The sequence below is a fragment of the Bombyx mori genome, chromosome 7 (assembly GCF_030269925.1).
Source record: "Bombyx mori chromosome 7, ASM3026992v2".
Classification (NCBI taxonomy): domain Eukaryota; kingdom Metazoa; phylum Arthropoda; class Insecta; order Lepidoptera; family Bombycidae; genus Bombyx; species Bombyx mori.
This window is the reverse complement of record NC_085113.1, coordinates 9,135,802-9,159,207: the sequence shown is the minus strand read 5'-3', so window position 1 is coordinate 9,159,207 and position 23,406 is coordinate 9,135,802. Positions and strand designations below refer to the sequence as shown.

The window sequence follows — 23,406 nt, the reverse complement described above, 5'->3', positions numbered from 1 at the left end:
AGACAGAAATCGACAGTGCACCGCATGTATTTATTTATTTATTTATACTTTATGCATAAAACAAAACTTGTACACAGGCCGATTGAATGCCATGGGCATTCTCTTCAAGTCGACCATAGGGTGGTGCAGAGATAATGCATGGTAGGTGCATTAACAAAAGAATAACAAACAACAACAACATTACAAAAAAAAAGAACAAACTCAAAACAAAAAACTTCCTTAAAATAACATTTCAGTTTTATAGAATACACATAATATTGTGTGTAATGTACGTGTCGTGTATATATTTTTTATTGTACAATTCTCGACTTTACATTCCTGAAATAGACAGAGACTTGATCTCTTGCTACTCGATTTCTGAAGTTGTCGCGAACTACTTTTACTTTGGATATTAATCCAAATAACAATATTGAAATAAAACCTCCCGGGACAAATAATATTGCCGATAAGTGAAATAAAAAAAAAAGTCGGTTTGTTGAAATAATGTTATATATTTTTAGTCCAACAATAATATTATGTTAGATAGATAAAATATTTGAAAATTTATAAAAAAGGCGCCAAAGTGGTGAGTGAGTGAAAAATGCACAGATAATATAAAATATGCGCAAATGCGTTTCGTTTCACCCTGTGAACATTTGAATCTTCTAAATCTTTTATTTTCATATTATTTGTTTATTTATTATTTACTGTACAGTGGGATACAAACATATCTAAAAACCACATGATAAAAAGAAATAAACACTACTGATCTTACAAACAAGCTAACGATACGTGGTTAGTTTATAAGCTGTCGAAGTGGAAGCCAGCCAGGTGTACCAACGAAATTTCTTTATCATCATCATCATCATAATCGGTTGCTCTTGGCAGAGCAGTCGTGGTCATGTGGAATTCTTGCTTATTAAAGCCTTGACAGATGTTTTCCATCGTTTGCGAACCGAGGCCCGGTGCACACACTCGTTAAGTGGGGTTTCAGTGAGGCCTTTCACCTGATCAGTCCAGCGCATGGGGATTCGTCCACGAGATCTCTTACCATTGACCCTACCCTGAACAACAAGTTTCTCAATAGACTCTGCTGGCCGTCTATTTTATAATAATAATTTATAAGTAATATAATTCATAATTTCTTTATAACTTACTTAAAAACGTTGCAGAAGACCTTGTCAAAAACTTCTAAAGAATTTACAGGAGTTTTTGTCAAGCTCAGGTCTTAGCCGCACTAGTAGGTTCTTATTAAAATTTTGTTAGACAGAGAGAGGAACACGGAGAATGGAGGTAAGCGTAACGAGCATTGATACAGGACCTTTGGACCTTTAAACCTACATCAGAGTCGCAAGTCCCCTGGCAATCTTCGCATAAATTCCTCGCTCTGCAACACGACGGACCCGACACCACGGTTAAGGGATTGCCAAGAATTTCGTCTCTAAATGGATGATGGTTGAAAGAATTCAGGGTACGCCTGAAGTTTCCGCCAAGCCCGTAGACACCCCACAAAATGGAACGCGGCACTAATCTTGAGACATGAGGTTTGAATTTCAATTGTATAGTGTACAGAGGCTTTCCAAACCTTCTCCCTCAGATACAGCCCACTGAGTTTCTCGCCGGATCCTCACAGTGGGTCGCGTTTCCGATCCGGTGGTAGATTCTGCGAAGCACGGCTCTTGCTAGGGTTCGTGTTTGCAACGTCATCAGTTTTGAGCCCCGTGAGCTCACCTACTAGTTAAGGCGACGCTGATATAGCCTCTCAAGGCTATCAGCTTAGGTAGGAAAAAAAAACAGACCTTCAAACTTCCTGTGTTTTACGGCAGAAGTAGGCCGATCTGTGATGGCCACTCGTGCGCCGTCCTACCACCAGTACGTCTACTTATGTAAATTGATTTAAAAAGGTTAGGAATAGTTTTGTTACGCAAGTGATTCAAAGTAATGTTTTTCTTACATAAATTATTAGCATATACGTTAAACACCCACATAAGTCCTTCGACGTTGAAGTGACTTCCTGTAAACATAGCACCGTAACAATATGTAGGTATATATGTATATATTAATTAAACTCAAACGATCGATAAATTGTTGTTTAATGTTGTGCTAATTGAAAATAGCGTTGGTTTTATCTGATCACGTTACGCACGATTGTGACGTGACTCTAGTCAAGTTAAGCGTGCTCTGCGTGCGTTGTAATGTAATGAAAAATCATCATTAGCAGTGGGAATGTCTTTATGCATTTTCGAATTTGAATACAGGATTGATACCACGATAAAGACCTAGTAGATTCTTTGCGTTTTTCTTGCTCATACATAAAAAGAAACTGTTTAAAAAATCTGTTTTTTTTCGTTCTACCTAAGCTGGCAGCCTTGAGAGGCTATGCCAGCGTAACCGAACGAATAGGTGAGCTCACGAGGCTCTAACCTAAGGAGGTTACACTAGCCCTAGCCAGAGCAGTGCTTCGCAGAATCTACCAACGTATCGGAAACGCGTCCCACTAAGAAAATCCGGGGCGAGACACTCGGCGGGTTGAGTAACTGTATTACTACCATATGTTTAGACTATATGCGATATCCCATCTTTTCTTAGGATCCTTTTATCTTTCCTTCCTATCCTTATTAACATTCGTGGCACACGATACGGCGCTTCGGAGAAGTGAACCGTGACCGTTATAAAAACGGTCTAGACATTGTTAATATTGAGACTGCACATTATGCTCATTAAAAATAACGTCTTAAGGGGGTCAAACCGGCTGTTGAATTTCGCCGCACGATGTCCGCGTGGGCTGTGTAGGTCTGATGAAATGAATTCAAGACCTTTATAAACATAGTTTAAGGGTCATTTTTAAATAAACGTTTTAATGAACGAACGAATTAGTTACGGTATGCTAAATTCCACTTAATGTACACACATTAAAATAAAATTTCAAATAAAGATTATGTTAATGTTTAATTAGTTACTTGCACCATGATAGCAACACACAGTTCAGATTGAAAATTGATTTATCAGGGGACGCCGCGGGTACGCGACACTTCCATATTATTATGCCATTATTATTATTTATGACTAGCTGACCCGGCAGGCTTCGTAGTGCCTCAATCGAGAAATAAATGACCAAAAATTTTGTATAAAATAAACTTAATACAAACAAAAGGAATCCGTCCGACGGGGGCCACATCAAAGGAAAAACAAAATTGTTATTTTTATTTAATTCCGAGGATTTTCATATTTATCTACCTTTTAAACCTTCTCTAGTCTTCCACAAATAATTCAACACCAAAATTAGCCAAATCAGTCCAGCCGTTTTCGAGTTTTAGCGAGACTAACGAACAGCAATTCATTTATATATATATATATATAGATAGATATGCCCTAATTCCTTCAGCCCATTGAGTTTCTCGCCGGATTTTCTCAGTGGGTCGCGATTCCGATCCGATAGATTATGCGAAGTACTGCTCTTGCTAGGGCTAGTGTTAGCAAATTCTCTCAGGTTGAGTCCGTGTGCTCATCTACCCGTCCGGGAGTAGCTGGAATAGCCTCTTGGGCTACCAGCGAATTGGTAGGGAAAAAATCCCGGAGCTTTTTTTACGAACTCACTGGTGGTAGGACCTCTTGTGAGTCCGCACGGGTAGGTACCACCACCCCGCCTATTTCTGCCGTGAAGCAGTAATGCGTTTCGGTTTGAAGGGTGGGGCAGCCGTTGTGACAATACTGAGACCTTAGAACTATATCTCAAGGTGTGTGGCGCATTTACGTTGTAGATGTCTATGGGCTCCAGTAACCACTTAACATCAGGTGGGCTGTGAGCTCATCCACACATCTAAGCAATAAAAAAAAACATTTGTACCAACTTCACCTGTTTGGGAGAAGAGGTGGATGGAAAACGATTTAATAACCAAGTCAGCTAATTCTTCAAATAGATAATTAATCATACACACACGCACATAGACCAAGATACGATTATTTGGCCCGTTTATCTCATAATCGAAGCCAATGTGTTTATTGCGTATTTTTTAACGTTCTCGATATCGTAAAAGTTAACTCTAAGTTGTATGCAGTTGAAACGTTTGCTTACGTTTGTCGCTAGGGGCGCTGTTCCAACTCCATACATATTGAGTTAACTTTTACGCTATCGAGAACGTTACAAACTCGCACTAAGCACACTGTTCAATAATTTAAGCCTTATTCTTCTATACTAATATTATAAAGAGGAAAGATTTGTTTGTTTGTTTGTTTCGAATAGGCTCCGAAAGTACTGGACCGATTTGAAAAATTCTTTTTCCGTTAGAAGCCGACATTGTCCCTGATGAACATATTTTTTTTTATTTTTTTTTTTGTTTCATGTGTGTTTTAATGTTTCCGAAGCGAAGCGAGGGCGGGTTGCTAGTTAGGTTATAAAGCCTAAAGATCTCTTTTAAATTGGCAATCTTAAATTCACAAAAATTATAGAATTCGTTCGAAATTTATATTATATAAAAAGAAAATGAGATTCGAATATAAAAATTTAAATATTTATCATTGATAACACGAACAGCACAGCGTTCTATTGTGTACACCGGTATTATGTTTCGTCACTTACGACTCTTTCATTCTCACGGCCCGTTTTATTGAAGATACAAATTATTACGTAATGTATTTCGTCTTGTTTAAATAGTAGCTTGGCGTACCTGCAAAGTGCAAACTGATAATAAACATAATTCAGTTTTATTGCGAATTACATTTTTTTATCACCGACCCCAACTAGTTTTGCAAATCCACCGTGGATGCAGTTCGTTCGCGTTACATCCGAATGAAAATTTTATTGATGAAGCGATAATTGCCTTAAACAAGGACAGAATACAAATGTTACAGCCCTATCTAGCAATGATCGAAATCAGATTAATTAGCATGTAAGCACACGTCTCCTAAAATTAAAGATACGTAAAATCGAAATAAATAAATTTATTCCTTATATGGGTGGACGAGCTCATAACCCACCTGGTGTTAAGTGGTTACTGGAGCCCATAGACATATACAACGTCAATGCGCCACCCACCTTGAGATAAAAGTTCTAAGGTCTCAAGTATAGTATAGTCAAACCGAAACGCATTACTGCTTCACGGCAGAAATAGGCAGGGCCGTGGTACCTACCCGCGCGGACTCACAAGAGGTCCCACCACCAGTATGTATGCTTAAAAGGGTTGGAACTAAACTACTTACTATTAAATTAAAAGTTTGTCTGGGAAGCAAAAAAAATTATATGCACCGTTTTCCACAGGTGTTCCACATTTTCGAGTTGATATCTATATTCCTTATCAGTAGAATACGGAAGCGCTCTGTTTATGCAAACTACCCTACTTTAGTGCACCGCCATGTCATGTGTACACGCGTCCTGTTTTGACCGATAAGAGCATCGTGTAGTGTAGTTTGCGTTGTTACTAAATTACCCACAAAAATGACACACATTCTTTTAAAAATCTATTATATTTCTTTTACGTGTATATTTTTTTCTCCCTAAGTTACTATATAAAGCTCTGTAGCAAACTAGCTAGTATAATCTAGCCCGTTGAGTTTCTCGCCGGATCTTCTCAGCCGATCGCGATTCTGTGTAACACTGCTCTTGCTAGGGCTAGTGTTGGCAAATTCTCTCAGGCTGAGCCTGTGAGCTCATCTACACATCCGGGCGTGGCTGAAATAGCCTTCTAAGCTACCAGCCATTAGGTAGGGAAAAAAAGTATTATTAAATTTCCTAACATTAAATTTTTCCATTTACTCTATTCTTTTGTTATTTTTTTTATTGCCCTTGTAGACAGACGAGCATACGGCCCAGCTGATGGTGAGTGGTTACCGTCGCCCATGGACTTCAGCAATGCCAGGAGCAGAGCCAAGCCGCTGCCTACCGCTTAATACTCTCCACAAGCCTCTTTTAAAGAATGTCATAGCGCTCGGGAAACACCGTGGAGGAGAGCTCATTCCATAGCCGAATGGTACGTGGCAAAAAATACCTCTGGAAACGCACTGTCGATGAACGCAGCGGTTCCAGATAATATGGATGAACTCTGTTCCGATGGCGGGAGGTGCGATGATATAAAGGAGATGAGAGGAACATCTCAAACAATTCCTCATGAATAACAGAGTTAATATCAACAATAATTTAAAAACAAAACCTTAAAAACTTGTTACATAAGAAAATGGTATGCGCAAATGATTCGTTTAAAAAAGTCTCTAATCGCCTTTGAATGTTCTTGATAAATTTCACATGCGTCACAAGATATCGATCGATCTTTGTTGCACTTGGGAAATATACTACTTATATTACTATATATACTTATATTAGCATTACTTTAAAATTTCCTTACGCTACGGAGAAATTATTTGATTTGATTATATCATTTTATTTTATTTTATTACTGGTGGAAGGACCTCTGTGAGTCCGCGCGGGTAGATACCACCACTCCGTCTATTTCTGCCGTGAAGCAGTAGGTAATGCGTTTCGGTTTTAAGGGTGTGGCAGCCGTTGTAACTATACTGAGACCTTAGAATTTATATCTCAAGGTGGGTGGCGCATTTACGTCGTAGATGTCTATGGGCTCCAGTAACTACTTAACACCAGGTGGGCTGTGAGCTCGAGCACCCATCTATGCTATAAAAAAAAAAGAAATTTGAATTCTTTATGAACCTTTTTCATAGCGATGTACCATATGTATTCGAACTCTTGATGAAACTGTTTAGATGCCGAGAATAATATGGTTTATATATTTAGCATTTAGTTACCGGAGTTCCTTGTGACCTTATACGTCAAGATCAGCTACATCGAGGCAAGAGTTCGAAAAATTGCTTTAATTATAACCGAAGTCCTAACGATTCTTAACACATTGACTGCCGTGTAAAACACCGGTGCCCTACGTGGCGCACTGAAGTCATTATGTCGATTTCTCTATTCGATCTTCTTAATAAGGGGCCGAAATATCTAGTAGACTCTGGAAAAACGAATTTGATGATACTGAGAATGAATATATTTCTAAGAGACCTAAAAGACGAAAACATACTTTAACAAACAAAAGGAGGCAAAGTTAAGCAATCCAGGCGCTTCGTGACTCAAATCGACATAATTAGTTCAGTGCGCCGCGTAGGGAACCGGTGACCTATTAGGCAGTCAACGTGTTAATAATGAAACTCACGGATGTTTGATGGTAAAGCACATGATTCATACCTAAGGTTTGAAGGGTGGGGCAGCCGTTGTGACTATACTGAGACCATAGAACTATATCTCAAGGTCTGTGGCGCATTTACGTTGTAGATGTCTATGGGCTCCAGTAACCACTTAACACCAGGTGGGCTGTGAGCTTGTCCACACATCTAAGCAATAAAAAAAAAACCTAAACATCTCTACGCACCACACATTTTTTTAAACTTAAAAACCCTGTTTCGCCTAAAGCTGCCGAATTTATGTGACGAAAACATTCTGATCTTTATTCTAAAACACCATTGTAATCGAACTTATCATCAAAAACGCGTTCATCGACACGTCTCAGACATTCTCGAACCGCACCGATGCCCTTTCAAACGAACAACATTATCCACAGACGCGATACAATAGCAATGTCTTATTTAGCGATGACAATTCCTTGATCAATTCACGATGTTACCTAATAATCGGGTCCCTTCCACCCATTGTACCGTGAATCGTGACATAATGGAAGACGCACCATTACTAGCGTGTCGAATGGACGCCAATGAAGGTCAAAGTCGATTAAAATGTACACGCTGGTAGCACACTTTAATTAAACTCCGTAAGGACATGTTCTATTGCATTACTACAATTATCTCTTATTTCCGCGGAGCTACGGAAATGAATTGCTTTTGTTTTAGATTAAAAACTTGCTGTTATTAATGCCCACTGAGTTTCTCGCCGGATCTTATCAGTGGGTCGCGTTTCCGATCCGGTGGTAGATTTACTGGTGGTAAGACCTCTTGTGAGTCCGCGCGGGACCACCACCCTACGTATTTCTGCCGTGAAGCAGTAATACGATTCGGTTTGAAGGGCGGGGCAGCCGTTGTAACTATACTGAGACCTTCGAACTGATATCTAAGGTGGGTGGCGCATTTGCGTCGTAGATGTCTATGGGCTCCAGTAACCACTTAACACCAGGTGGACTGTGAGCTCGTCCACCCATCTAAGCAATAAAACTAATAATAAAAAAAAGATTCTGCGAAGCACTGCTCTTGCTAGGGTTAGTGTTAGCAACGTCGTCAGGTTTGGGCCCCGTGAGCTCACCTACTTGTTAGGTTACACTGACATAGCCTCACAAAGCTTATCAGCTTACGTAGGTAAAAATGTTATTAATGATTCTACGACGGCGTTAGTTACATATTAGCATCGCAGCAACTAACTTATTAATTTTTGTAAATTATAATACGATATTATTTCTATTAGTAGATAGTAATAAAGTATTTTTAGCTACTGATATAAAATGTTATTTTATGGTGGGCTATTATGGGTGCATTTGATTGACTACTAGATCATTATAATATGCATCAACGCTATTTTATTTTTTTAAATAAATACAACAAAATATCAAGGTGGGTGGCGCATTTACGTTGTGGATGTCTATGGGCTCCAGTAACCACTTAACACCAGGTGGGCTGTGAGAGAAAAAAACAAAATTTGCACTGTGGATTATTCAGAGCAGTGCATTGTGGTAACCCTACATTGACGTCCGTTGAACTTTTACGGGTTAGATTGTACGTTAATTGAACGTGTCATTGGTTTGATGAACCTTTGTAGAGGCTTTCCTTGAATCGGGGCCGTGCATCATTCGGTTTACGAGCTCGTAAACGGAAACCTTTGTGTCGAATTATCTATATATTAATACGTGAAGCAAAAACTTTGCATCCCTTTTTACGAAAATTGCGCGGACGGAGGAGTATGAAATTTTCCACACTTATAGAGAATATAGAGAAGAAGTGCACAATGCTATTTTTTTTTTAAATAATGCATATAAAATACATTAAAGCAATAAAGAAAACATTACACACACTACATACCATGTATTTGACGCACACACGCATGCATACTATTTATTGTCAAACTTTTGTTCTTCACGTCTGTTGTCAAATAGAGAATAGAATATGGTTTGTCTTTGTTAATATTTTTTATAGTGTAGTCTTGGCGAAATTTGTGATTATAGAAGTATAAAATACAATCATAATAGTGTACAAACTTACAATTCCAATTAATTATAGTCGAATTTCGACTACTGCGGGACCTCTGGTAAATTATTAATCAACGACCGGTTAATTCGTGGCCCTAAAATACTATTGAAAAAAATAAAGAAATATATTATTGTAATTTATCTACGTACATAACTGATCACAGTTATTATTATTATTATTTTTATTTATAACTTCATATACTAGACAGTATAAAGGCGGACTTAATGCCATCGGCATTCTCTAACAGTCTACCTTAGGGGAGTGCAGATATGAACCTTGGTAGGTGTAGTGTGAAGGTGATATTACATAAACATGTGTATATATAACATACATAATATCTATAAATACAAATACTCGTACTTAAATAAATACATATACATAAATATATAGATATACATATATATATACATATCATAAACATATACATATAAAAACATATATAAACAAATATTATCAATTAGGTTTACGAGCTTGTAGACGGAAACCTTTGTGTCGAATTATTAATCGACGACCGGTTAATACGTGGCCCTAAAGTACTATTGTATTTTAAAAATAAAGACACATATTGGTACTTTGCACAGAGAGTGAGTCTGGCTGTCCAACGAGGCAACGTAGCCAGTATCTTGGGGACTGTGCCTCCTTCAAGCGCGTTGGAAGATCTGTTCTACTGTGTGGGTTGAGTTATGTTAAATTATTTTGATTTGACTTTTTGTTAATAAACCAGATTTTAAGAGGAAGACACATATTACCGTAAATTTGTCTACGTAATTAACTAATCACAGTTATTATATTATCTGGAAGGACCATTGAAGACTCCTAATTATATAACTCTACAAATGCTGTGGTACTGTGTTCAAAAGTAAAAAATATTTTTAATGATAGATACGTCTCAATGTGATGGACGAGAGGATCGCTTTGCTTGTCAAATCTAGGGGCGAAAGGCTTTTTATTTTTATTGCTTAGATGGATGGACGAGCTCACAGCCCACCTGGTGTTAAGTGGTTACTGGAGCCCATAGACATCTACAACGTAAATGCGCCACCCACCTCGAGATATAAGTTCTAAGGTCTCTGTATGTTACAACGGCTACCCCACCCTTCAAACCGAAACGCATTACTTCACGGCAGAAATAGACAGGGTGGCGGTACCTACCTGTGCGGACTCACAAGAGGTCCTACCACTAGTAAAAAATAGTATCGTATCGTATCGTTATCGTAATTTATCTACGTACATAACTGATCACAGTTATTATCTGGAGTTTAAAGCTGCTTTCAGACTACGCTATACTATAGTGCCATATAGTATAGCAGCCTATATATAGCCTATGCAGCCTATAATTAGCCAATAATATATAGTACAGTACAGTGTGAACGTGTCTATAACAATGTATGGTGTGCGATATTGTTGTGCTATGAGCTATATACTATATGCTATTATATTATAGCGTAGTCTGAAAGCGGTTTTAGAAAATCCTACCCATTCTGGCGGAGCCTTTGCTTACCCACCTTTCCTGATGGAACTGGAAAGACCTTCGGGCCATCGGTAATCCTCAAAATAAACTCTTAAGTAAAAAAAATATCTGGAAGGATCATTGAAGTCTCAAACTATAAATAAAATAATTTAATTTCTAATTGAAGACGCGAGTGGATGAAGGGGTTAAGTACCATTTTTAAGATTTTTGAGTTTTTGAATGAAGGTGTTATGTGCCTATAAACCACATTAGACCTTAAAACACTGGGTTTAAAGGCTTTTTTTTAGAAATTACATCTGATGAAGGAGTTATGTACGAAGAAAAAGTACATTTCTTTTTCCTACCTAAGCTGATAGCCTTGAGAGGTAATTCAGCGTAACCTTAACTAGTAGGTGAGCAGCATATTTGATAATAGCACGGCCGGCGTTTACGATACATGATAATATTTGTATATCAATCAGTTAATATGGAAATGTGACGACATCTCCCTGAAACTGCTACAGATTCTTTATGATCCGTTTAAAGTATCAATATTCTCGTCTACTTCCCTACGAAAATCCCAAATTCTCAGCAATCTATTGCGAACCGGCTCGGTTGGGTGCATTGCATATTTCTACCGCGAATTAAACGCACATATGACAGCAGCTGCGTTATTGCAATTAAAACTTTAAAGTAATCACGCGTACGGGCCATTATCGCTAACAAAAACACATACTAAACGCTCTAAAGATACAAAAGTTCCTCGTACGCGTCTAATGTCCGTTGCAAGTTCTTCAAATCTCATTTACATTATCAGTTAACGTGTTTACGTGAACACCTACTGTAGACATGTGCTAATAAAGATAAAAATCTTATGACTTCATTACATTATCGTTACGTACGCTTTTTCATTTTAAATTATTTAAATCATGACTAGCGGCGGACCCGACCTGCGTTTTTCTTTTAACATGTTTTAAATTCGAAAATTACACCGCTCAACACGAATGCACCGGACGTCTTATCCTTTAGGCCACGACGACTTCATAGTGCTATTGCACGTAATCTTTTTAAAGACTACACAAGATAAATTTAAGAGTATGCCTAATTGCATTACATTACGAATAGGGTGTCTTGATTACAAAATAATCTTTTTGTTATGGCTCAATGACAAAAAATATTGGTATCGAAAACGGTAGGCAGCGGCTTGGCTCTGAACCTGGCATTGCTGACGTCCATGAGCGACGGTGACCACTTACCATCAGTTGGGCCGTATGTTCGTCTGCCTACAATGACAATAAAAAAAAAACTGGACTAGGACTAGGACCTTTGGACCACAGAGATTCTACAACCATTATCCACAGCTCAGAACCTTTTTAAGTCCTTATCACGTTAATTTAGTCTGTGTATCGTATCGTCCTGACCGACCAAGTTTTAAACTAAAACTGATAAGCGTGAGTTTCATTAACACTCGTTTAATTAGGTCGAATTTTATTTCACACTAGCTGACCCGGCAGACTTAAAAGTGTCTCAATCGATAAATAAAAGCCCTTAACTTTTGTATAATATAAACTTAAAACAAACAAAAGGAATACGTCCGAAGCGACGGGGGACACATCAAAGGGAAAACAAAATTGTTATTTTTATTACATTCCGAGCATTTTCATATTTATCTACCTTTTAAACCTTCCCTGGACTTCCACAAATAATTCAAGACCAAAATTAGCCAAATTTTCGAGTTTTAGCGAGACTAACGAACAGCAATTCATTTTTATATATATAGATAGATAGATAGATAAAAAGCTGAATTCTGAATTGAAATTGTTCATACCAAATGTGGGTTTTAAAAATCGTAAAAAAATATAGCTTCAGATATGAAATCGATAGATCACGCGCGAAAAGCATAAAGTGTGTGATTATTTTCGATGTTCCTTTGTTCTAGAATTCATAGTCAGTAATTACGCAAAAATTGATTGCACGAAAACTTTTTTTTTTTCAACAAAAAATTGGGTTCCGCATTACCATGGTTGCTTGGTAAGATGTACAAAAAAAATGTTAATGCTTGAGATGCAAGCTGACTCTATGCCTTGATTCCTTTCATCATCATCATTCTTTCCTATTACCCTCTACTGGGGTGTGGGGCTCGAATCAAATTTTTCCAATTACATCGGTCTTGGGCAGTCTGTTCTAGTTCCTCCCACGTCATGCCCAAGATCCTTTGGTAGAATAAAACTGGTTTAATTTTTATTATAAAATTACCTTTCATTATAATGCTGATTAAATTAAAAGTTTTGAAAACCATTTTCTTTGTTAATTCATTCCAATAACTTTTGTATTTTTCAAACAATTTTTTTATTGTATAGGTGGTTGGACGAGCTCACAGCCCATCTGGTGTTAAGTGGTTCCCGGAGCCCATAGACATCTATAAGGTCTTTTTTTTTTATTGCTTAGGTGTGTGGACGAGCTCACAGCCCACCTGGTGTTAAGTGGTTACTGGAGCCCATAGACATCTACAACGTAAATGCGCCACACACCTTGAGATATAGTTCTAAGGTCTCAGTATAGTCACAACGGCTGCCCTGGAAAATAAGATATTCGTAGTTTTGTCCTAAAAGTGACGAAGTCAGGAAAAGGTGACGATCTTCTAATTGATGATAATTGCGTTGAATTATTCATGTGTCTGCATCTTCAATATACGGACTTATGTTGCTATTTTACTACATAAATATAAAAAGTTTTTGGAACGAAGTTCCTTACGGCAGGCTTGGAGGGGATAGGGATTTTGCTGCGCGACCGAACTGAAAAAAATGTGATAGTAAAACCGTAAGAAAAAATCCGTGGAAAAAAGTGCGTGGAATAAAACCGTTAAATGAGACGTGCGCAGGCGCGACAGTCGTATACACAAGCGAGTAGTGTATAATACCTTTCTCTTTCTCCCTCTTTCTTTTTGTTCTCTCATCCATTCTCTTTCTATTTTACGTAATTTATTATTTCCTAAAATACTGAATTTCCTAAATACTTTCCTATACTTAAATAAAAACTAATCAGCAAAATTTAAGAGAAAAATCAAGAAAACCTACATAAAATTGAGCACGACTTTTTTTTTGCAAATTGTGTCGATTCTACATTAGCCGAAGGAACTTCGTTCCCACCTGGTGTCCCACGACACCACATCTTTCTTTTTTTTTTATTGCCCTTTTAGGCAGACGAGCGCACGGCCCACCTGATGGTGAGTGGTTACCGTCGCCCATGGACTTTAGCAATGCCAGAAGTTAAGTCCGTATATTGACTATGAAGTCGTAGTGAATTCTGAACATCACTGTCAAGTAATCTAATTAGGAAAATTCAAAAACGGAATGGAAAGGCACGTGAGTTCACGTGGCGACTCACTGTTGACGTAACAGGCTATTATAATGAACGACTTAAAGAATAAGGCCATATTATAACCTAAAGAATAAGGCTTAAATTATTGAACAGTGTGCTTAGTGCGAGTTTTTTAACGTTCTCGATAGCGTAAAAGTTAACTCATATTTGTATGGAATGGGATCGTTTGCCTACGCTAGGGGCGCTGTGACTGCATACAAAGTTAAGTGGATTAACTTTTACGCTATCGAGAACGTTAAAAAACTCGCACTAAGCACACAGTACTCACTTCCGGTGAGCGGCGTGATCGCTTTCTCGCCTTCGTGCTGGAACATCTGCAGCGTCGCGACCGTCGCCTTCAGCTGTTCATACTCGCGAGCCATCTGTTTTTGTACCTGAAACAAATAACGTCTCGGCATTAATTAATCTTTTTACTGGTGGTAGAACCTCTTGTGAGTCCGCACGGGTAGGTACCACCACCCTGCCTATTTCTACCGTGAAGCAGTAATGCGTTTCGGTTTGAAGGGTGGGGTAGCCGTTGTAACTATACTGAGAACTTAGAACTTATATCTCAAGGTGGGTGGCGCATTTACGTTGTAGATGTCTATGGGCTCCAGTAACCACTTAACACCAGGTGGGCCTTGAGCTCGTCCAACCATCCAAGCAATAAAAAAATTTAAAAAATTTAAAATTTTCAGGAAATGAAAAAAACTGATTATTTTCTAAAGCAGCGTAAAATTTACAATATTAACTTTTGAGATATATTTTAGTGTTAATTGGCAATTGAAAATTACTGGAATCATTATAAAATGGGTGTAGGTAAGCCTCCAAACTACATGTATATGAAAAAACGTATTTGTCAAAATATGCGACATGTGCCCTTTTCGAAATTGCATATTCAATATTAATCTTCACCACCAATTACGTTACTACTGCTGTTTAAGTTTAAACAAATTTCACTTTTCGCGTCGACGACGCCGGCAAAGCTGAAACTTTTTTTTAATTATTAAAAAAACTCAAGGCTCACACGAAGCATATCGGATTTATTAAACGATTATTTTAATTGAACATCAATCAATACACAATAACGTACGTACGTAGCCAATGAGTCTTCATAAAAGTGAAATTCTCAACTGCCCGCAAACAATCGCCCACGTCTTACAATAAACAAAAAAATATATGTTATTACTCTTCCCACACGTATCTCGAAACACTTCGGTTACGGCACGACCATTTCCACTTATTTCCAGCTTAACTTAAATAAGGTTTTACGGGGTAAAAAACAATTGAATTTAACACGCGGCCAACGTTTCCTTGACCAAGTTACATATTAGTTTAATTACCCGAAGGCCGTCAAAACAGAGCGCTGGGCGGTAATTAGAACTACCCACTATCGAGTAACACTTTCACTATTCACGTAACACACGATTAACGTTCTTTTGAGGGACGTTTTAAAGGCGATAATCGATTGTGGATGCGTGACGCGGTATCAGTGCGCCCTGCTCGGATTTGTGAATTGATATGCGTCACTTATGTATCGGGCACGGTGTTCGGGGGTTCAATGACTCCTGAGCCGCATGACAGCCGAGAGGCACAATAAAAAACGACCATGCCGAATATACTCGACAATAGAACAAATGCTTGGCTTATATCCAGCCCCTGAATTAGACTGGGTGACCTAAACCACATCAAAAACCGCCTTTGTACGAACATATAAATCTCTGATTCCGTATACGGAAGTTTTTTACATGCAATATTATACACATAAATGCCACATTTAATTTACAATATTGCTTTCTCGCCGTAAAAACACGTGGTTACGAAAAGGAACGTGTTAAAAGATGATTGATTCACTTTGTACCTTATAGGTTTTTTTTTTGCTTAGATTGGTGGACGAGCTCACAGCCCACCTGGTGTTAAGTGGTTACTGGAGCCCATAGACATCTACAACGTAAATGCACCACCCACCTTGAGATATACATTCTAAGGTCTCGATAAAGTTACAACGGCTGCCCCACCCTTCAAATCGAAACGCATTACTGCTTAACGGCAAAAATAGGCGGGGTGGTGGTACCTACCCGTGCGGACTCACAAGAGGTCCTACCACCAGTAAAAGGTGCTAAATCGGCTAAAGTCATAGTGCCCATCTATATCTATATCTATACTAATATTATAAAGAGGAAAGATTTGTTTGTTTGTTTGTTTGTTTCGAATAGGCTCCGAAACTACTGGACCGATTTGAAAAATTCTTTTTCCATTAGAAGCCGACATTGTCGCTGATGAACATAGGCTACTTTTTTTTTATTTTATTTTTTTGGTTTCATGTGTGTTTTAATGTTTCCGAAGCGAAGCGAGGGCGGGTCGCTAGTACCAGATAACTTCAAGGTGCATAATAACAAACAATGCAACGATAACATGCCAGATAGCATACAACTAAAGTAGTGTAGGTACTTATATACAATTACGTTCTAACTCGAAAGTTTTTCTGAGAAATTAGAAACGTTATTTATTGCAATGAAACTGATGAATTACAATCGTCAAATGCTTTTATTTCATAACGCGTTATGTATCGAAGTAAACTCTTAGTAAACGAACTAAGGTTGCTTTAGCTTAAATGTGAGTAAGAATTGTTTTTTTTTAAATAGTATGAATTCAAAAAAACAAACATTTACGAATTATTAGCGCGGCAATCACGATTTACTGAAAAAAAATTAATATCGAACATTTCACGGATTATAATCAACCTTAAGTCTTACTTAAATAATTTTTCGTAAAATATTAAAATCAGTATAATATTTCGATGCCTCCAATGAACACTACTCTGACTCAAAATTTTGAAATTTTCGTTTTCCACGCAAATCGCTTCACTATGCTAAAAGTATTACAACTAATCATTATTGATGGGGTTCGAAGCACGAGTAAATCAGCTAGTTACACAAGAAAAAACCATAAATATATCTGCAATAATAAAGATTTTATCAACTTTTTTCGTTTAAACGCTCCTCCTGTAAACCTACGAATTTGGAGTTAGCGTAGTGTTCATTGGAGGCATCGATTTGTGAAGGTAATTAATTCTACCGAAATACGTAATGACAATTTCGAATTTTTACATAAAGACATTCAAGCAACACAGTTTCCTTATAAGGTACCTTTACACATTAGCCAAATCGCCCGGCACCCGATTTTCGTTTTTAGAACATTACTAATTTTACTAATTTCCCTCGTTTATATTTATGTTTACTAGTGGTCCCGCATTAGGCGAAATTCGACTATAATTAATTGAAATAATAAGTTTCAACATTATTCCTTCCGAGGCTTATTATGGTCCGATTGTTACAGATTTTGTCAAGACTACACTATAGACCAGTGATTCTCAACCACTGTTCCGTGGCACTTTTGTGTGCCGCCAAATTTTGGGAATATATAATAATGTTAATATTATTAAATTATATCATTTTAAAAGAAAAATATTTTAAACATGAATATATATTTAAATCCACAAAAAAAAATTATAGTATATTTTAGTTTATTTCGTATATTAAAATTTTTTTACAAACTATTTATTCAGGGTGTTGTAGTAAGTAAATAGTTTTTATCTTTTTTTTTTGTGTGCCGCCAAATTTTGAAATCGTTAAATATGTGCCGCAACAAAAAAAAAGGTTGAAAACACTGCTATAAACAAATACTCGCAATATTAAAGATAAACAACACTAATCTATTCACAATTTGACTAAGTTTGACAATAAACAAAGAGTATATTTATGTGTGTCAAATACATGGTAGTGTGTGTAATGTTTTCTTTGTTGATTTAATTTATCTTTTATGCATTGTTTAAAAAATAATAATAGCATTATGCACTTATTCTCTATATTCTCTATAAGTGTGGGAAATTTCATACTCATCCGTCCGCGCAATTTTCGTAAAAAGGAGTACAAAATTTTTGCTTCACGTATTAATATATAGATTACAGTCCTTACAAAACAAGATAGTTTGTATCACAATATATAGCGCCGAGATTACGGATGAATAAGCAAGGATTCACATCTAATCCTTAAAACGAAGAAATAGTTACAAATCTAATTTTGGAAGTCGTATGTGGCATCAAAGTTGGTTATCCACGGCCGCTGTGAGGGGCGGGCGTGATGATAAATTTTCAGTTGAATCTCGCGTGTTCTACAAACATTTTTAAAAACGATTCCGGTATTATATTTTAGATTCAATCGTGAGTAGAAAACTTTTAGTGAACGTGACTAATCGGAGAGATAAAATCGGGAAGGCCGTGAAGTTCTTTGTAAATGCACAAACTTATCTTTTTTTATTATTGCTTAGATTGGTGGACGAGCTCACAGCCCACCTGGTGTTGAGTGGTTACTGGAGCCCATAGACATCTACAACGTAGACGCGCCACCCACCTTGAGATACAAGTTCTAAAGTCTCAGTATAGTTACAACGGCTGACCCACCCTTCAAACCGAAACGCATTACTGCTTCACGGCAGAAATAAGCAGGGCGGTGGTACCTATCCGCGCGGACTCACAAGTGGTCCTACCACCAGTAATTACGCAAATTATAATTTTGCGGGTTTGATTTTTATTACACGATGTTATTCCTTCACCGTGGAAGTCAATCGTGAACATTTGGTGAGTACGTATTTCATTAGAAAAATTGGTACCTGCTTGCGGGATTCGAACACCGTTGCATCGCTTCAACACGAATGCACCGGACGTCTTATCCTTTAGGCCACGATGACTACTAAATCTGCCGAAGCAATCAATATTGTGCACAAAATAAAATGCCAGAGTCCAGTTTCTCGTCGGATCTTCTCAGTGGCTCGCGATTCTGATCTATTGGTAGATTCAGCGAAGGACTACTCTTGCTAGGACTCGCGTAGCCGCTCAGGTAGGCGATGCGGTTACCTGTCTATTTACGTTTAGGGTTTCCGCGTCGAGAATACCGAATCGCAATTAAATATTGAAAAGAAACGGCTGACTCAGGATCGACCCGGCGTCAAGTACCTACGAACCTGATGACACCTCAAAATTTGGCCCTAAGCCTTTTCGTCTTGAACCACGAAGTCGAAATACCTATTATAGAGTAACGGTTCAAAACACACTCTTCCAAAGCGCAAGTACCTACTTCGCTATAACATAATATAGTCGATATTATTCACTTCTTTCCATCATGTTCATTCCGCATGAGGAGATCCCCAGAAAAAAAAAACCGCATTGTTTATAAGCGTTATCGAAACATTATCGTATGAAAAACTGTAATTTTCGATTCTAATCATACAGTTACGTGTGATAGATAGAACGCTAATATGCAAATGCTTGGTGAAAAACGCATCGCCCACCAGCGCGCCAGTAAAAGTGTAACAATTTAATTACATGTGATTTGTAATCACGTAACTATGTATTGGTATGCGTTCCAATGATTTATTACGATTTATTAATGTGAAGCATTGTGGCACAATGCTGGTGATCCCAGGCCGCATTGTAAATCTGCGAGAGTAATTCCAACTATACCTATATATTAATTAATACGTGAAGCAAAAACTTTGTATCCCTTTTTACGAAAATTGCGCGGACGGAGGAGTATGAAATTTTCCACACTTATATAGAATAAAGAGAAAAAGTGCACAATGCTAATATTTTTTTTTTAAAATGCATAAAAGATACATTAAATCAATAAAGAAAATATTACACACGCTACATACCATGTATTTGACGCACACACGCATGCATACTATTTATTGTCAAACTTTTGTTCTTGACGTCTGTTGTCAAATTGAGATTAAATATTGTTTGTCTTAGTTAATATTTTTTATAGTGTAGTCTTGGCGAAATTTGTAATTATAGAAGTATAAAATACAATCATAATAGTGTACAAACTTACAATTCCAATTAATTATAGTCGAATTTCGACTACCGCGGGACCACTAGTTTAATTTTATTCGACGAAGAACCTAATCGCGCATTCCAGTTTCAAGGGTGGGAGAAGCATTATATTAATTTCTTTGAGACTTCGAACTTCTATCTCCAGAAGCATTCAGGTTTCGATAACCTACTCTGGTAACCAATTCACACCAGGAGGGCCTGCGCAGACCCAAATTTTTGAATTCAGAAGAAGTTTGGTAAAAACTAAAATTGCGTATTTATATTTGATGTGAGTATATTTTTGGCCCTACAAATTATCATGATCTCTTTATAGCGTAAAATTGCTGTTTTTTTTGAACGTGCGAGTAAACACTGAACTGACAATGTCGATAACTCGAGGGGATAATTACTTGAATGCTTATTTAATAGCAGGAAGACGATAATGCCACCCCAAGAGCTATATAATTAAAGTCATCTATTAAAAAAAAAACACATTTTCAACGATATAACGATTTTTGTTATCTTATCGACACGTTGTAGAAGGTCCGGAGACAGAAACGCTCCCCCTAATAAGAACTATGTATAATACCACCCTAAAAACGCGGGTACTAAACTAAAGAGGTCAAATATATGAAAATTAAGCTTGTCTGATACTGTTCAAAATTTTATTGTAAATATTTCTTCGTTACACAAACATTATTATGGCTCAATATGATCTATAGCAGCCTTTCCCAAAGTGGGCGATAACGCCCCCTTGTGGGCGCTGCAGACTTAAAGGGGGGCGGGCGGTAAGAGACCCAGAAAAAAAGGGGGCGTTGTGTAGAGGCTTACGAGACGATTTGTAATTTCATCTAGGAGGACTCTTAGACACCGACTGAGCTGTCGGTATAGTGGTTTTTAAGTAGGTGAAAAAATAGGGATCCTAAAAATAATTTATGCTCAAAGTGGGCAGTAGACAAAATAAGTTTGGGAACCCCTAATCTATAGCCATGACTTCAATATATCTTTACAAAACACCGATCTGCAGTGTGTTTGTTTGTAAACACACAAAACGTAATAGCATCTCGCATAAATTATAGGTCCAAATTTGTATTCGATATTGATATGAACTATAATACCCATAATTTTGTTTATAATAACCTGAAATATTCAATAACATTGTGGGTAGAATATTTAAAAACTTTTATATATGTATTACCTTACTATGGTGACGCGAACAGAAGATTTAACAAAAGAGCAATTTAAACTGAGCTAGCTTTTTAATTACATACATTTTTATATACTTAGTCTGGCCATAAATACTGTTACAATTAAAAATAATTTTTTATTTATTGCAAATAACATTTATTACTTTTACAGTGTGTTCGTTTAATACATAAATATAAAACAATTTAAAGTATAAAAAGCTTATTCGAAGTGGTCTCCAATGGCTGCAATACAGTCCTATAAACGTTGAGGCCAGAGAAGCACGCACTCTTTCCATGGGAAAATTTTTTCACTGCCAATCGTACGGATTGTTTTAGGGACTCCAAATTATCATGGCGTTTAGAGCAAACCGTACTCTCTAAAATTGACCATAAATCATAATCCAGCGGATTAAGATCGGGACTAGACGACGGCCAGTCTTCAGCTCTGATGAAGTCCGAAACGTTCGTTTCCAACCAAGACTGTGTAGACCGAGCTTTATGAGCTGGCGAAGAGTCTTGCTGGAAGGACCATACTTGATTATTGAACATGGTGTTGTTAAGGGGCTTCACTACCTTCTCAAAAATGGTATCTTGATACACTTGTGCCGATGTTTTGATACCTTTTTCACAAAAGTATGACCCAGTCACTCCTTCATAGCTAATATCCCACCAAACCATCACTGAAGTCGGATAGTGCCCACGTTGCACTCTGTCGACTAATTGGGAAGCTTCCTTAGAGCTTTGAGCATAAATACGGTCATTTCGGTCATTGTAAAAATTTTCTCATCCGTAAACAAAATTTTTCTATGACCTCCCTTTGCGTACCGCTTCAGTAGTTGTTTCGATTTTACCACCCTAATCTCTTTTAAATTATCAGTTAAGAAATGACCAGTACCTCTCTTATAGGCTGCTAGTCCTATGTCATCTTTTAAAATACGTGACATGGTTCTAGGTGCTATCTTCATCTCCCGAGATAAAATCTTTTGCTTTCGGACAGGATTTCTTCGAATTCTTTCCCTTACTGCTTTAACCACCTTTTTCGTACGAACACTACGTGGACGTCCAGATCTTTTTCTGTCACAAACAGAGGAGGTCTCATTGCACCTATTAATAGCCCGGTACACAAACATTTTACTAATACCAAGCGTATGGAGAGTTTTAAAAATTGCATTTGGCCCATACCTACTTTGTGTAATGCAATCACAGCGATTCGGTTTTCTTTATCACCCCACTCCATTTTAATATCGCAAAATATTGTACAATGTATTGGCGCCAAAATGAGAAAACTCAATGAGCAATCATATAAAAATGACAGATTCCAAATTCAAATGTAATATTTTGTTTATTTTTAATTTTAATAGTATTTACGGCCAGACTAAGTATACACAAATTAAAGATAAGTTGACAAGCGATACAAACCTAGAGTTTTGCAAAAGATCTCAACATAATTAGTAAATAGACATGCTTTAACAAAAACCGACTTCAAATAGAAAAAAAAAGATATTCCAAAACAAATTAATATACGCTAAAAACAATAATCATCGTAATCGGTTGACGTGATATAGTTATTCACCTATTTGTCGCACACTTAATGCAAATTTAAGACTTATTATTTTCTCATGGATATCATTATCAGAACTGGACTAAAGCGTCAGCTTTCTAATAAAAAAATAATCATCAAAATCGATTCACCCAGTCAAAAGTTATGAGGTAACAAACATAATTTAAAAAAACATACAGTCGAATTGAGAACCTTTTCCTTTTGTGAAGTCGGTTAAAAAACATTCGGTTCGCCTACCGATATAATCCGCTCGATATAAGAACTTTCACATTAGGAAGTCTTTCTTGAAAACGCAACGGTCAGAAACAGTATGACGGGTTTCATGATAATCTTTGACTTTCAACATCTCGATACGTTATCGACGTTATGAGTTCACAGGTGATAAAGTATTGAATAATGAAACCACTATTTACGCATTAGCCAAACATGCACGAGACGCTTAGATAATCCTAATAATAATTATCTTTGAGAATGCTTGTGATATAATTAAGTATCGATTAATCATTTTCCGTATTAGTTAGACGCAAAAAACAAGTACATTGACATGCTTAATTATCGCCAGGAAAACGAAAAAACAAAATTTGTTCCATTAAAATTGTGTCATGTGATAGGCTCGATGATGAAAATTCGATATTATTAATTAATAATTATTAAGATTCGATTGAATTTTTATAAAAAAATACCCATTATTATTACTTACATATACAGCATAAGCGTTGTAGTAGAGTACAAAAAAGACGAACAGATTTTTTGAAGAAATAAGAAATGACCAAATTCATTGTTCATTTCATGTTCTGTTCAT

General features: G+C 37.1%; 1 protein-coding gene across 4 annotated transcripts in view; it reads right to left on the bottom strand.

Moving 5' to 3' along the window:
• The window catches only part of LOC101737410 (katanin p60 ATPase-containing subunit A-like 1), a 49,975-nt gene that overhangs the window by 11,000 nt on the left and 15,569 nt on the right, over positions 1 to 23,406 (bottom strand). The window contains exons 1-2 of one of the 4 annotated variants that reach the window (XM_038011989.2): positions 15,174 to 15,311; positions 14,274 to 14,379 (exon numbers count right to left, since the gene is read on the bottom strand). In XM_038011989.2, the coding sequence (XP_037867917.1) occupies positions 14,274 to 14,367 (94 nt within the window). In that variant the 5' untranslated portion in view covers positions 14,368 to 14,379; positions 15,174 to 15,311. Of the gene's footprint in view, positions 1 to 14,273; positions 14,380 to 15,077; positions 15,312 to 23,406 lie in introns of those variants that run through there. The other 3 variants (XM_038011987.2, XM_038011988.2, XM_038011985.2) reach the window with 3 other exon arrangements.